At 36.2% G+C, this 15,217-nt stretch overlaps 1 protein-coding gene across 1 annotated transcript; it reads left to right on the forward strand.

Moving 5' to 3' along the window:
- The first annotated feature begins 1,776 nt into the window (after positions 1-1,776).
- LOC122316365 (uncharacterized protein sll0005) lies at positions 1,777-14,511 on the forward strand. Its single transcript, XM_043132892.1, has 13 exons — positions 1,777-2,041; positions 2,480-2,629; positions 3,702-3,872; positions 4,742-4,885; positions 6,795-6,900; positions 7,020-7,168; positions 7,299-7,424; positions 7,848-7,991; positions 8,853-8,940; positions 9,868-10,241; positions 12,339-12,662; positions 13,671-13,901; positions 14,063-14,511. The coding sequence occupies exons 1-13, from the start codon at positions 1,829-1,831 to the stop codon at positions 14,195-14,197; spliced, it is 2,355 nt and encodes a 784-aa protein (XP_042988826.1). The 5' UTR covers positions 1,777-1,828; the 3' UTR covers positions 14,198-14,511.
- Positions 14,512-15,217: the final 706 nt, after the last annotated feature.

Consider the following 15,217-nt stretch of genomic DNA (forward strand, 5'->3'; position numbering starts at 1 on the left):
AACCAAAGAGAAGAAAAAATAAAACTCAACTTCGGTTGGGCAATTTGAACTACATTCATTCTCAATTCTGCATAATTAAAAACCTACAAACGAAACAATGGAAGAATCAGATTCATTCACCAAAATAAATAAATAAATATCATGCAAATAAATAAATAAAATCTTTCCCCACATATTAAAGAGAGAGCTTACGTAGCTTGAGTGGGTTCTCTGGCCAATTGCCTAGTGCCAAATCTGAAGTCCAAAAATTGGGATTTTAGGGTTAGGGTTAGGATTTCTTCGAGTTAGGGTTTCGGGAGTTAGGGTTAGGATTTCAATGATTTTGAGGATGAACCAGATCTACAGATGAAACAATGTCTCTTCTCTTTGAGGAATGAGAACAGACTTTCATAGACACAAACCGAGGAGGGAAAAAATCTACAAAACTTGCGAAATCGAAAACAATAAGAAGAACCCAGATTTGCGAAAGAGAAAAGTGAGGAGGAACTTGTGAAATCTACAAAACTAAAGGAGAACTCAGACTTACGAAAGATAAAAATTGAGAAATCTAAAGGAGAATCCAGACTTGCGAAAGAGAAAATTTAAGAAATCCAAATGAGAACCCAGACTTGCGAAAGAGAAAATTCAAGAAATCTAAATGAGAACCCAGACTTGCGAAATGAAATTAAGGAACTGAAATTTTGGATCTACGAAAAAGAAGATGTTTGCGAAATGAGAAAAAAGAAGAAGAAGGAAGAAGCACCATTCCAACTTAGAGTAAGGAAGCAAGTAAATCTTCGTGGGGTTCGAAGGGTTCTTCGTGAATATTAGAGGAGAAACGAGAGGGAAGGGTAGATGGAGAGGATGAGGGGAGACGAAAGGGTGAAGTGTTTGGGCAGAAGTATTGGTTGTGAGAATTTCTCTTCATAATCGTGGGAATATACCATTTCAAATACACACCGTTTAGTTAATCGACTAAGCCACGAATCAGTTTGTTTTCATAAAATGGTCCGTTTCATTAATGCCACGTTGGACCACGACTATGCCGTCGCTCCCCAAAGCAACTGTAAATGGCATTTTCCATAAACAAAGGATCATGCTACGTATAAAGAGGATGATAAGTGCAACTTTGTTTTTATATTTTTTTTACTTTTTCTTTCACCATATTTTAAAACTATTTAAACATTTTTAAAAAATAAAAATAATCACATATTCATTTAAAAACACTTACTTAATCACTAAATAAAAATTTTTTTGGTAGAAATTATCTATGGAAATAGTGTTTTCCATAAACAAAATAAATCACTGATACAACCACCTTTATTTTATACTAACACAACTTATGGAAAATCACAAAATAAATTAAATAAACTGACATTTAGACTGTTACAAGACTTTTACACGGACTGCATACGGAATAAAATAAAAGAGTAAACAATAAACACACATGACATGAAAGGACAATGAAAATACTACTGATTACTGTAACAAGCTCATCGACACTTATATAATCGAATATATATTATACTAAGTAAATATAATATTAAATATAATCTTCGCATTAACTTAAAAATAAAAATTTTCTGTGTAATTCGCACCGATTTATAATAAAACTTCTCATCTTCTTATTGGTTGGCTGATAAAGGTCGTGAAGGAAAGGTCACGTAGCCTCGAACAAAGTGTCAACACTCAAAACTGAAGGAAGAACCGAAGAAAGTGAGCCACTCTTTCTTAGCTCCTCATCGTGCCACGTGTTGCTCCAACCGCCAGGCCTTCCACCACTACATAAATACAATACAAAGGCGAATTTCCATCGATCTGTTCAGACTCAGACCACTACGACTCCACTATGGTTGCTGCACCACAGCTCGGCTTTTGTGGAACCGAGTCGCTTCGCTGCACCTTTCCGGCCCACCATTCACTGCCTAACGGTACCCGAAGTCGGCTTCGTAGACGGAACCACCGCGTTTTCGCGGTCGCCACTGGACCCAAACCAACCCCCACCGGTTCATCCGTCAATGGGTCCTCGCCGCCACAGAAATCAGTCAACGGAACTTCGTCGGTGAATGAACTTGCCGATCCATATTTTTCTTGCTAAATTTTAAATACATTTTTTTTTTAAATTTTATTTTACGGCAATGCTCCGTTTCTTGCTGAGAAGTGAGAAAGAGGAGGAAAGTTTTAACTCTTGGTGCCTTGGTTTCTTTTATGAAATTTGCCTGATTTGCACGATTAAAAAAGTTGTCTGACATTCTGGATTGTTTTATCTTTTTTTTTTTTTTTTTTTAATTTTTAATTTTAAATTCATTCAAATTCGTTCTTTGTTTTTACTGTTGACAACACTGTGGTGAAAATGACTAATGCTGTTTGGTTCCAATTGAAAGTGGAGGAAATAGAAAGGAAGAGAATAGGATTGAAATTCACGTCTTAAAGCTGATTTTAAGCAAGTCATTAATCTTTATTTTCTTATTGACTGGTTTATTGGCATTGCAAATGGCAGAGAATTGGAGATGTTTCACAGGAAATTAAAAGAGTGAGGGCACAGATGGAAGAAAATGAACAGTTGTCAATTCTGATGAAAGGTCTTCGGGGACAGAATCTAAAGGATTCGCAGTTTGCTGCTGATAATGTTCGGCTACGCCTCGTTGAGGTATGTATACTCGCATTGTATAGGTTGAATGACGTTCGAATTCCTTTTCTATAATGTCTTGTGGAATGGATCGCTCCTAAATGTTTGAGCCACGATGAAAGGTGTACTGGTTTATGTAATTCTCAACCAAGTTTATGAGTATGGCAGGGTAATTTTGGTTTTTATCTTATGAAATTGTAGGAAGTGAAGAATTACCTAAAAACTAAAGTTCCTCAATGGTACAAATTATGTGTCCAATAGAGAGTGAGAGAGAGAGTGAGAGCTGAAAGGTACATATTGTTGAACTGCAATTAAATTTGTTGAAAATTCTTTAAATTATCATATTTTATTTGCAGTAAGGGTGGAGTTAGAAGTAACAAAAGCCATTTGAAATTGATCAGTTTTTTTTTTTGAGGGAGGGGGGGGGGGGGGGGTGGTTAATTTATTTCAATTCAGTTGTGTGAAGAACTTACGGTAATACTTGAACAAGAAAAAAATTTGTGGGTTGATTGGTGACTGGATATGTGCCTGCACAGTTTGGCCATTGAGAAGAAAGTTACTTGGGCAATAGTGGGTGCCATGATATGAGATATTACTTTTGTGATAGCTAATTGTCTTGAGACCGTATTGTTAAATTTTGCTCCCTTAATCTTGGATTAGGTGTGAAGGAATGGGATGAGAGGGGGTAAGGGTTAGGTTCTAACTCGAAGCACCAAAAAGCAAATGAAAAGAAAAATAAAAACATATTCTTGCAGTACATGAATGTGACATTCTGGTAATAAGGATTATGGTTACTTTTGGAGTAATTGTATAAAAACTTGTAAGTCTTGAAAAGGACTAGTCAGCTTTTGCTTTAAGAGTGGTTGATGTTGCAAAAATGACCTGGTCTGCATATAAACAAGCTACCTGATGGAGGCTACATCCGTTCCTTGATGCTAAACAAAGACTGTTTAATATGGCTGGATGTAGAGCTTCTCATGATCCTTTATGCTTTCTCTTTGTGAAACTTTGATGCTGAATCTTTAGTTGGTCCTAATGTGTCCCTATTATAATGTTACTTGATGATGCTAAGTGTTTTTTTGTGCTTCCTTAGGTAGATGAAAGCAGTGAGTTTTTGCCTTTAGTCTATGATCCTGCCAGCATTTCAGCATATTGGGGAAAACGGCCACGTGCTGTTGCAACACGCATTGTTCAATTACTGTCTGTTACCGGGGGTTTTCTATCACGCCTTGCTTTGGATGTGATAAACAAGAAGGTCAAAGAGGTATGACCATGATACTTTTTTTTTGGCCTTTTCAAGCTGATAGTTATTCTACATGATCAATTCACCTTTAAACAGTTTATAGAAAGTAGTTTTTCATAATTGGTTATTTTTGAGTTCATGTGCTCTTTGAGTCATCATATGATGGTTTTTTCCCTTGATTTAACATTCATTATGGGTGCCACTTCTTGTATTTCTGCAAACCAAATTGTGCTTCCTGGTCCTGCTGCAATAATGTTTCAATTGTCTTGTTTTCTATCACTTTTTTTTTTTTTTTAATTTATTTATTTCTCATGTAGCCTTACAATTGTTTAAAAATGTTCATGCATTCTTGGAGGCAAGCCAGCCTGCCTAATGCATGCATTGGAAATGATTATACATTGTTATGATGGGTCTTGTGCAAATTTAATGCGGTATACAGTCTAAACAGACTAACTAATCTTGTGGGATGGTCAGGGAAAACTTTTCCAGTTCTTAGTTTCATTGTCTTGAGCTTGCTATTCTGCCTCTTTATTTCTCTGATTAGAATTTAAGAAACCCTTTAAGCCCCTCCACCCTTGTCATCCCAAAAGGAAAAAGGTTAAAAAAAAAAAAAAAAAGAAAAAAAAAAAAAGAAAAAGAGAAACAAAGGATCAGTTGTACTCTTGTGATGCAAGCATGAATCAAGATCATTCAGTTTTAAACTGCATTGATTGTGTGAATGCAAATATCTTTCATCTAGAAGCACTTTTTTCCTACAATGTCTCCACAAATGGGGAATGTGGGTTTCCTCCATTGTATATACTGATTTGGAATGCCACTCATGTCCAATCTTTAAAATTAACTTGTCAATTTCTGTATGCTTTACTCATCTATTACTTTTTCCATATCAGAATGAAGTTGCTAGAGCAATTGAGATAAGGGAAATAGTTACCTCTTTGGGTCCAGCATATATAAAACTCGGTCAAGCTTTGAGTATTCGCCCGGATATACTGTCACCTGTTGCAATGATTGAGCTGCAAAAGCTTTGCGATAAGGTAAAGTATATGTGCCCCTTTTTTGTTTCCTTTCATGTTCTTTATTTTCACGGTTACATCTAATCAAAGTTAAAGCTCTGTGCTCTTCTGAAATAGAAAAAAAGAAAGAAAAATAACCTATATGATATCCATAACACTCAGCAAAATAGACATGGGTATAAATCAAGAAAATTAAGTTATACTATGCTGTGCAAATGTGAATTTTGAGCTAGAATTTGTGAATGTTTTAGTTAATTTTAGTTATTACCTTTGATCAGTTAGTCAGGATGTTTTACTCATCAAAAAAGTTGTTGGGGATGTTTAATATGTCCATTAAATCAGGGTGTAAAAGCTTCATGAAAGAAGCTAACGTAGGCTTGTGGATTAAGGTAATTTCTGGTATGATTGGGCTTGTGATGTCCGGGTTCTATTTGTAGATAAGTTTAGGGAAGTGTTCATGGCATAAAACTACGTGAAAGAATAATCTAGGCTTGTGGATTAAGGTAATTTCTGGTACTACTTGGTTTGTGATGTTAGGTTCTTATTGCTAGATCTATTGAGGGGAGTATTCAGTGCATCTCACAAGCTTTGTATCATGGTAATATTAGTCAATCAGTCTGAGATGCTCATGGTAGGTACTTTCATTTCATGCTGTGTTTTGGCAGACATTGGCATGGCTTATCCCATCACAGTTGTTAGTTGTAGTTAACATATTCCAACTTGACTGTGGATCCATTTATCATTTCACTGTGAGGTGGCCAGGATCTTATGGGATGCTTTTAGCAGAACCGGACTTGTGTGGGTAATGCCCAAGAGGATGGTGGATCTTCTTGCTAGTTGGAGAGGGCCTTCAGTATAACCTGCAGTGTGGAATATGGTTCTGTTATGTCTCGTGTGATGTATATGGCTGGAAAGGAATGGTTAGAGCTTTGAAGATCGGCAACGCTCTTTGGATGATCTTAGATGTTTCTTCTTCCACACTTTATTCTTGTGGGCTTCTGTTCTTGTCCCCAATGGGGCTAGTTTTCATGATCTTCTCGTATCCATTTCTAGCTCCCAGTAACTAGGTGTTCTCTTTGTATACTTCCTGTGTACTTGGGCTTTGCCTATTTTCTTGATTTAATGAAATTTTGTTTTACCTATTAAAAAACAAACACATTCCAACTTGAACATGAAGATCAAATGTTTCTGTAACACCAGTCCCACATTGGAAATATGAATGCCTACAAAGATCGGGTAGTTATAAAGGTAGTCAGGTGTTAAATCCCACATGACTACTTACCAAGTAAAACTGGGTTTTTTTTTTTTTTTTAGGTAAACGATTATATTATATTAATACGAATAGGCAAAGCCCGAGTACATAAGTGGTATACAAGAGATTACACCTATTTGGGGGGAAGAAGGTAAAACTGGGTTTTATGATTTTAAGGATGTTCCAGCTTGATCAGTCTTTTAGGAGCTATGATGCAGGCATGCCTATTGCTTTTCCTGGGTCGTTACCTAGGGTATCAAAGCCACATAGTAAGGTCAGCCATGTGATACTGGAGCACTACATGACATGGTTCTAACAAGGATAGCATGAATTTAAGAGAGTTTGTAATACTTAAGTCTCAAATCGAGAATATGAATAACCCCCATTTATTGGATAGGTTATAAAGGTAGACTTGAGTGTTAAGTTCCAGATTGGCTATTTATCAGGTAAGATTGTGCTTTGTGAGTAATTCTAGGAAAGTGTTATATTAACTAGTCTTTTTGGGGTCATAACGAGAGATGTGGGTACCACTCCCTGGGTAGTTATAGGTTTTTTCATCAAATTCTTGCATTGGAGGAGAGATTCCACTTGGTTTAATTTTTTTCTAATGTTTTCCCATTTATGTAAATTTAGGTATCCCTCTTCATGGCTGATCTTTCTGTTTGGTGTTATATGAAGGTTCCTTCATTTCCAGATGATGTAGCTATGGCTCTTATTGAGGAGGAACTTGGTCAGCCATGGAATAACATCTATTCTGAACTATCATCTTCCCCAATTGCTGCTGGTAGCTTCCTAGATAATCATTTGTATATAAAATTGTATTAACAGAAAATTCCAGCCTCCCTCTGCTAGTATTTTGAAATTCATTATTTCAAATCGTTTATTCTTCTATTGCCATGGCAGCATCTCTTGGACAGGTGTACAAGGGCCGTTTGAAAGAAAATGGGGATCTGGTTGCTGTTAAAGTGCAGAGGCCTTTTGTTCTTGAGACAGTTACAGTCGACTTGTTCATCATACGGAATTTAGGTTTGGTACTAAGAAGGTTTCCTCAGGTAGTGTTACACATCTGACTTAAAGTCACTTGGCTCTGTCTTAAAACTGCTACATTTCTGTTGAATGGTTAACTACCGGTAGAGGTAATGGCTTCTTCACATCCCTCGCTTCTCTGCTTATATTTTTCAGATCTCCACGGATGTAGTCGGATTGGTTGATGAATGGGCTGCTCGATTTTTTGAGGAGCTAGATTATGTTAATGAAGGAAAAAACGGAACAATTTTTGCTGAAATGATGAGGATAGACCTTCCTCAGGTGAGTCTAGTAACTCTAACAGTATACTTTTGTTTCATTTCGAGAAATTCATTTGATTTCAGCTACTGAGTTTGGTTACAAACCCATACTTGGTGATCCAGATGTCACGTACTAAACTGTGGAATTTACAGTATGAAATAAACAAAAAAGAAAAAGGAAAAAAAAGTTTAAATGCTGCATTTCCAAGATGTTCTAAATTAGTTTGAGCTCGAAATGGCACTAATCATTGATATTTTCCAGCTAACTATGCTGTTTTAAAATGACAATAGTGAAAGATTTATTTATCTATTGATTATTTTATGTTTAGTAGAAGTTCTGTCAATAAAAGCGTCTTTAAACAAGTGCACACTTGTTGGAGTTTTATCATCTTAATCTGTGGGAAAGTTTTTTTGATGCTCCCTGAAAAGCTTAGATGTGTTTTAGGTTGTTGTACCAAAAACCTATGATAAATATACAACAAGAAAGGTTCTTACTACAGCATGGATAGATGGAGAGAAGCTGTCACAAAGTACAGAAAGTGATGTAGGAGAACTTGTTAATGTTGGAGTCATATGCTACCTGAAGCAGGCAAGCTTTTCTATCACTGCATTCGTGCAAGCATATTCTTTTTGGTTTCTCCGTCCCTCTCTCTAATCTTTTGCTTTTTATTTAAATTTGGCAACATATTAGCATATACATTGGATTACAACTCTGAAGCAAAGCGGTTGACTATCTTCATGGGTTTAATATGTGATTGTTTGATGCGTATTAGCACCAATAGATGCTTAATTGAGGCCACTTTTTTTAAAAAGAAATTAGAAGCAATTCTTGTAGGCCAACTTTTTACTTGTGCTGTCTTTTATTAATATTTTTTATAGGTAAAATACGCAGTTTAATATTTTTTAATAATAAGCTTATTATTATGAGTTATTAAGAACTTGATTATTTAGAGTGATTAAAAACAATTTATTGTTTTTGTCAACACTGTGGAGTCTAACAGTCGAAAAAATAGAGTTATTGGGTGACTTCAATGAAGTTAAACCTGATCTACATTTTTCATGCATGCATTATATGCTATGCTATGTACCTTTTGCCAAGGTAGTGGAAATAGAACATATGGCCAATTAGATGATGTATGGAGTGTCTCTTTGTTTTAAGCTCTGCTTTATTCACAAACACAAACCTTATTGGTTGTGCCTTTGTCTCCACAGTATGCTTCTAATGTTAAATTGTACAGATGCTACCTTCTCTACAAATCTATCTGTATGGTACTTTATGTACTGTGAATGAAGATCAAAGTGTACTTGTTAACATGGTTTCAGGCCCTTGCTTGCCATTTGTTTTTGTACGTGTAATATTAACTTATGGTCGGTGAGAGTTCATAGTCCCTTGCCTACACCGAGAATCATCTTTATTAAATTCTTAACCTTTGCTTTCTATTCATTGCAGTTGCTTGATACTGGATTTTTCCATGCTGATCCCCATCCTGGGAATTTAATCCGTACTCCAGATGGAAAGCTAGCTATACTTGATTTTGGTAACAATCTACTTCAATTAGAGTGTGTGGTGACAGATCATCTTTTCACATGGTTAGCAGCATCATATACGCTGTCTTGTTTGAAGAACTCAGTTGTAAATTTTGGTTCTGCATCATTTGTCTAATTAACATGTTAACAGTGATTAATTGTTATAATGGTTTTTTCTTTCTTGTCTTGGTTTTCTACCCTTTGATACTTGAATTATAGATTTTAAATTTCTTTCTACTGGCATGTTAGAAGGATGAAACTCTTCTCGGAGGGAGGGAGATATGACTATTGTATGATTGGGTTACTGCTTTATATTTAGCGAGCGAGGGAGGGAGGGGATTGTGTGTGCACTTTTAGACATTATTTTTTAGATCATGTAAAGTTTTAAAGGAATCATTATTTTTGTGATCATTGTATATTTATTGTATGATCGGGTCACTGCTTTTAGGCAGTGCCTATCTGATGATTTTGGATTGTAATACTTTATTATTAGATTTAATACATTCCCTGCGTATATTGAGCTTAAAACACTAATTAATATTGTTTATTTATATAAAAGAAAGTTTTTCACTAGTTCAGATTGAAAGGAACCTCTTACTGTAATGATAGTGTTCTATAATTTTCATTTATTTTTGCCCCACTTTAACCGTGATCATTGTTATCAATATTATGATTAGTATAATATTACAATTCTTAAACCTTTAGCAGTATGTATTGTATGTGAGTTGCTTTCCTCTATGGAATTCAATAAGCCATGCATTTTCTCAAACTCTATATCAATGGGTATTGCATTTAATGTGTACAAGTACATTGTGTCCTTTAATGAGAATGATTTAGTAGAACTTTTTCTGACCTCTATATTGGACTGTGTAATACTTCTGTTAGCTGTGAAGAACATTTTTTCTTTTGCATCCTAAATTATAATTTGCTGTTAACAGGCCTAGTTACAAAACTAACCGATGATCAAAAATATGGAATGATTGAAGCAATTGCTCACCTTATTCATCGGGATTATGGAGCTATAGTCAAAGACTTTGTTAAGCTTGATTTCATTCCAGAGGGAGTTAATTTGGAACCCATCTTACCTGTTTTGGCCAAGGTTTTTGATCAGGCACTTGAAGGTGGAGGGGCCAAGAATATCAATTTCCAGGAGCTGGCATCAGATTTAGCACAAATAACATTTGATTATCCGTTTAGAATACCCCCTTATTTTGCTCTTATAATCAGGGCAATTGGGGTACTAGAAGGCATAGCTTTGGTGGGAAACCCTGATTTTGCAATTGTGGATGAGGCCTATCCATATATTGCACAGGTATATTACCCTTAATTTTTTATGATACTTGTTTGAAATCTATTAACTTCTAATATTAAGAAATATGTTGGTGCTTATAATATATTGATGGCTAAATTGCAATGGACCTTACCTCTTTAAGCATAGCTTATATGAATCTTCCAAAATGGATGAAATTGCTAGTTTGTGCACTTTATGCTAGTAGCTGTAAATGGACACAGTCAATGTATGAGGTTCCAAGTTTGATATCTGCCATCAAGTGTTATCAAATGTAAAGAATTGCAGTTGATCTTTGATTGCAATTTTTTTTTTTAATTTATTTATTTTTTAGGTCGGGGAGCCTTTTCAAGGCAGGGCCCTTCGGACCCATCCCTGTGGAGTAAACCCCGGTCCCCTGTACCGCACCCTCAGAAGTTTCCATACACGGAGCTGGTTAAATCGTTGGTTTTCACCAGGAGGTGTGGCCCCAAAGGATTGTTTGCATCCATGAGGTATCAAACCTTAGATATTGAGGGGAGTGATACCCCAAGACCAAAGCCTTCACCACTTGGGCCAACCCCTTGGGGTTTTTTATTGCAAAATTTAAGCCATCCTATTGGATGACGTTGCGGATTTCAAACAATAACCTATGGCAAGGTTTTTGTGATGTCTATTTAATAATCTTTCTGAGGTTTCATACACCCCCCAGATGAACTAGATGTGCCTCAATTTTTGTCTTTACCTTCAGTCTTACTCAAAGCTCACTTATGCTATTTCAAGAGTTTGCTGAGCTTCTTATTGATTGATGTCACTGCCCTTATTCACATTATTTACCAAAGCAATGATCTTGTTATTGCTGATTCTAGCAAAACCACACATCAGAGCCATTTTAGAGAAAACACCAGGTTGAGGTTCATTCAAAAGACTTTTTTCCCCTTTATAGGCAAAAGAATTAACACAACCCTTCTTCTTTGATAAGCAAAGTAATTTTTTTTTTTTTTATAGATAATAAGCGAAGTAATTTAATTCAAGCACATAGTGGTGCAATTCTAGTACACAAGAAGTATATAATAGGAGACATCCAATTGGTGGGATGAAGAAAAGAACATAATTCTAAAATACTATAGGAAGCTAAAGGTGCAGAAGCATGCACTGCTATCGGAAGATAAAAGAGTTATGAACTAACGACTCTTAAATCTAACACAGTTCTCCACTATTTTCGAATGTCAAAGCATTAGATCCCTGCTAAATACACCACACCAGACATAACAAGACTATCCAAACATGTAAGTTGTGCTCTGGAAGGAACTTTGCCAAATCCACCACCTGCTGGGGCATGATCCATCCAATCCCAAACGGAAAATACACTGATGCCCATAAGTATCTTGAGAAACCTTGCAGTGAAGCGAAAAATGATCAATGCTTTATCCACGTTGCTTACACATACAGCACCAGTCCATTGCCACAATATTTCCCTTTCACAAGTTATACCCACCATTGCCACAACACTGCCTGACAAACAAAGAATGCTACCCTTGATGGCCCCCTATTTCTCCAAAGAGTTTTGCTACGTACAAGTAAAGTCGTGTACTAATCTGCGTACCAATACTGATTCTTTCATATTCAAAATTTAAGCTAGCACTGTTTACAATAAAATCTACTTTTTGTCCAATCACATTAAATTGGTGCACATATTAGTGCCTAGTTGTGCTTGCAACTAGATTTTTTCTTCTCCAAATATTCTTCAAAGGAAATGGAAGCTCATCTAAGGAGGAGTGTGTGGTAAAAGGACTTGACCTTAAATGTGTATGTCTTGGAAGGAATCCAGCATATCTTATCTACTCGATCTCCCAATCATGCACATCTCTAATGAAAGTAAGTTCCACAAGCTGTTTCGATTTTCAAAAAACAGCTGGTTGAAGTTAGTATAGCCAATTAAAAATAATGATAAAATTCTCTAAATGATTTAGGACCTCATGAAAGTAGAAGTTATGAACTAGAGCTATTTTTAAGTATAAACTAGTTGAGCTTATGCAGAATTATTTGGCCATACTGATGGGTCTAACTTGCGGTGGTGCTCTCTCTTTTATCTTAGTTATCTAAATTGGAGTTAATTGTGCTTTTATAATTTTATTGTAGAGGCTCTTGACTGATGAATCCCCCCGGTTAAAGAATGCTTTACGTTACACAATATATGGGAAATCTGGAGTTTTTGATGCTGAAAGATTCATTGATGTCATGCAAGCATTTGAGAATTTCATAACTGCAGCAAAAAGTGGAGGAGGGGAGACACTCAATGGGGGCATGGCTGAACTTGGCTTCCTGCAAAGTCAAACAGGGTATACAATTCCTAGAATTTCGACCAATGTATCTCAACAAAAGCAGCCAATTCAAACAAGGGCAGCCTTGGCATTTCTGCTGTCTGATAAAGGGAACTCTTTCCGAGAATTTCTTCTGGATGAGGTACTACTTGGAGTAACTTTTAAATTAAAAAGGGTCGTTTTCTTAATATTGACGTGCAAAGGCAGTTAATACTGCACATCAATCATAGCTAAGAGCATCATTATCATCATCATCTGGACAAGGTAGTGCTAGAAGTAATTTTTAAGTTAAAAAGATTAGTGTTGTTAATATTCACGTGCAAAGGCAGTTAATATTGGTGGTGGTGGGGATGATATCATTATTCTTAGTTATAATTGATTTATTATTAAATATCTTGAATATATTAACTATTTATTGGATTTGTCTGACATCATGATGCAACAGCCGGGCCAATTTTGTTAGGGCTACAATGAGAATAGTTGTTATTGGGCTCAATGGCCCATGAATTTTTATTATATGACAAGGCCCACGACCCAGTCCATTGAGCCTAATAAAAATTATTCTCATTCTAGCCCTAACAAAAATGGGCCCAGGTGTTATAGATGATGATCCTACCATAAGATCCAAGAGAGAGAGGACAATATTGGCCTCAGTTTTTTGGTCCCATTACACTTATACATATGTTTTCTTAATCTCTTCTTTATTTTCCTGTTGGTTCCACTTTGTTTGAATAATAACAAGTAGACTTTTAAAAGACTCCGATGAAAAGAAGGGAGCAAGTAGTTATTTTCTTCCAAGTCATTTTGCTTTCTTTGCTTGTGACTATATAATTACTTGTCTTTAGTTATCCGCCTCAATTATATGGAATTCTAGTACTCATTTATCATGTGATGGGGCTCTGCATTTGCTTTAGTTTTCTCATTTGCACTTTAATTTCTCATCTATTTATAGTTTTTCTTTTCTTTTTTGTCCAATTGTTGGATAAGCAATTTCATTATTCGTTCCCCATGTTAAAAAGCTTTTCTTGTCTTGTGCTAAAGGCCATGTGCTTAAGATAAGAATTACTTTTCTCCCTGGTGTGCTCCAAAGTTGGTTAGATGGAGTGTATTTAGATATGTAACTATTGTTTGCCATTGGCATGAAAAGCAGATTGTAAAGGGCATTGACGTGGTTACAAGGGATCAGTTGGTACAGATAATGTCATTTCTAGGAGTCCGAAATGCTGCCCCAGTTTTTAGTATGGTTCCTACTTTTGGACCCTTTAAGCCAGCAGCACTTCTACCCTCCATAAGTGAAGAAGACAAAGTTATATTGAATAATGTCGAAAAGATCGTTGAGTTCTTGACTGCAGGAAGTTCAATATCAAGAACATCTAATCAGGTATTGAAAGGATATCTTAACCATTTATTTTACACTAATAATGTGAAGTTGTCATGATGTTCCTTTTCTGAAAAAAGTTTCTTTTGTGTCTGTCAAGCGGGTATACATGTTCTTCCTTGACTTTTTTTCTCAAACTGTTGCTTCTTTGTGGGTGTCAACAGGGCGTGGTTGTTACACAGGTCATCCAAGAGCTTCTTCCGGTATTGCCAGGCATATCTGCCACAGTGCTACCTGAGGTGCTCAACCGACTATCTTCCCGGGTGCTAGCACGCATTATCCGGGATACATTTTTGTAAAGACTTTATCTATAATTTAGCTGTTTAGGGCCAATACGGTTTTCATATTTTGCAGGCAAATGAACTAATCATTAAACAAATGCACATCTTGTGTGCATTACTCGGTACTGTTCAAACACCAAGACCCATAATTTTCGACCTGTATATAAATTCCACTGCATGTCAAATGTATAGATGCTACCTGTCGGAAACTGATTGGTGTAGTTTCCATTCGCACGGGAGATGTTTCATATCCCAGTAACTTTTCTCTTGATGCATTCAAGAGTTCATTGTGTCAAAGGATTACCATATGTATTCACCCAAACGTTTAGACCTGGGATTTCTTTCGGCCTATGGAATGCTGCAGCTCGCAGTATATGTCGGGGTCCAAAACCAATAGGGTATGACTCTGAAAACCATCCAGGATTGCCATCGTCATAACATTTCACGTTTTTCTCTCTGCTTCTTATTTCCTTAACGGCGTAGCCTGCATATGGCTGAAAGCTCTGCCAATCAACTCATATATCTATGGAAACAAAACAAGATCTCAAATAGACGCAGCAATTCAGATATTCAATGCAAAAACAGTGTAATTTTAAGTGAAATAGAGAGTATCCTATTCTAGTTATTGGAGACAGTATCTTCCATTGATATCCTTTTTGGGGTTGAAGACCAAATAACCCTCTAATCATGTCCGGTGAGATTTCCGTGGCAAATCTGATTGGGAATCTTTTGCTTGATTAGTTCCATTTGTTCCTCCATTCACTTATTGCCGTTAATGTGTTTGGGTATAGAAAGTACTTCAATATTTCTAAACATACTTTATTACTATTCATTATTATTTTTTATTTTTTATTTACTTTTTACTACTATTTAATATTTTATTATTATTTTTATCTATTTTTTCACTACTATTCATTACATATCTCAACACTTCTCAACATTTAAACTAGGGCTGTACAGGAACCGACGCCGCCGACCGCCACTGACGCCAACCGACCGCCACCGCACGGAACCGGCCGAAACCGGCAGGGAATCGGT

This window comes from Carya illinoinensis, chromosome 1 (genome assembly GCF_018687715.1).
Source record: "Carya illinoinensis cultivar Pawnee chromosome 1, C.illinoinensisPawnee_v1, whole genome shotgun sequence".
In the NCBI taxonomy this organism is placed as follows: domain Eukaryota; kingdom Viridiplantae; phylum Streptophyta; class Magnoliopsida; order Fagales; family Juglandaceae; genus Carya; species Carya illinoinensis.

Coding starts and splice junctions, on each gene's coding strand:
- LOC122316365 (XM_043132892.1), top strand. CDS start 1,829: ATGGTTGCTGCACCACAGCTCGGCTTTTGTGGAACCGAGTCGCTTCGC. Junction 2,630..3,701: donor TTCGGCTACGCCTCGTTGAG/GTATGTATACTC, acceptor GTGCTTCCTTAG/GTAGATGAAAGCAGTGAGTT. Junction 10,242..12,338: donor CCTATCCATATATTGCACAG/GTATATTACCCT, acceptor ATTTTATTGTAG/AGGCTCTTGACTGATGAATC.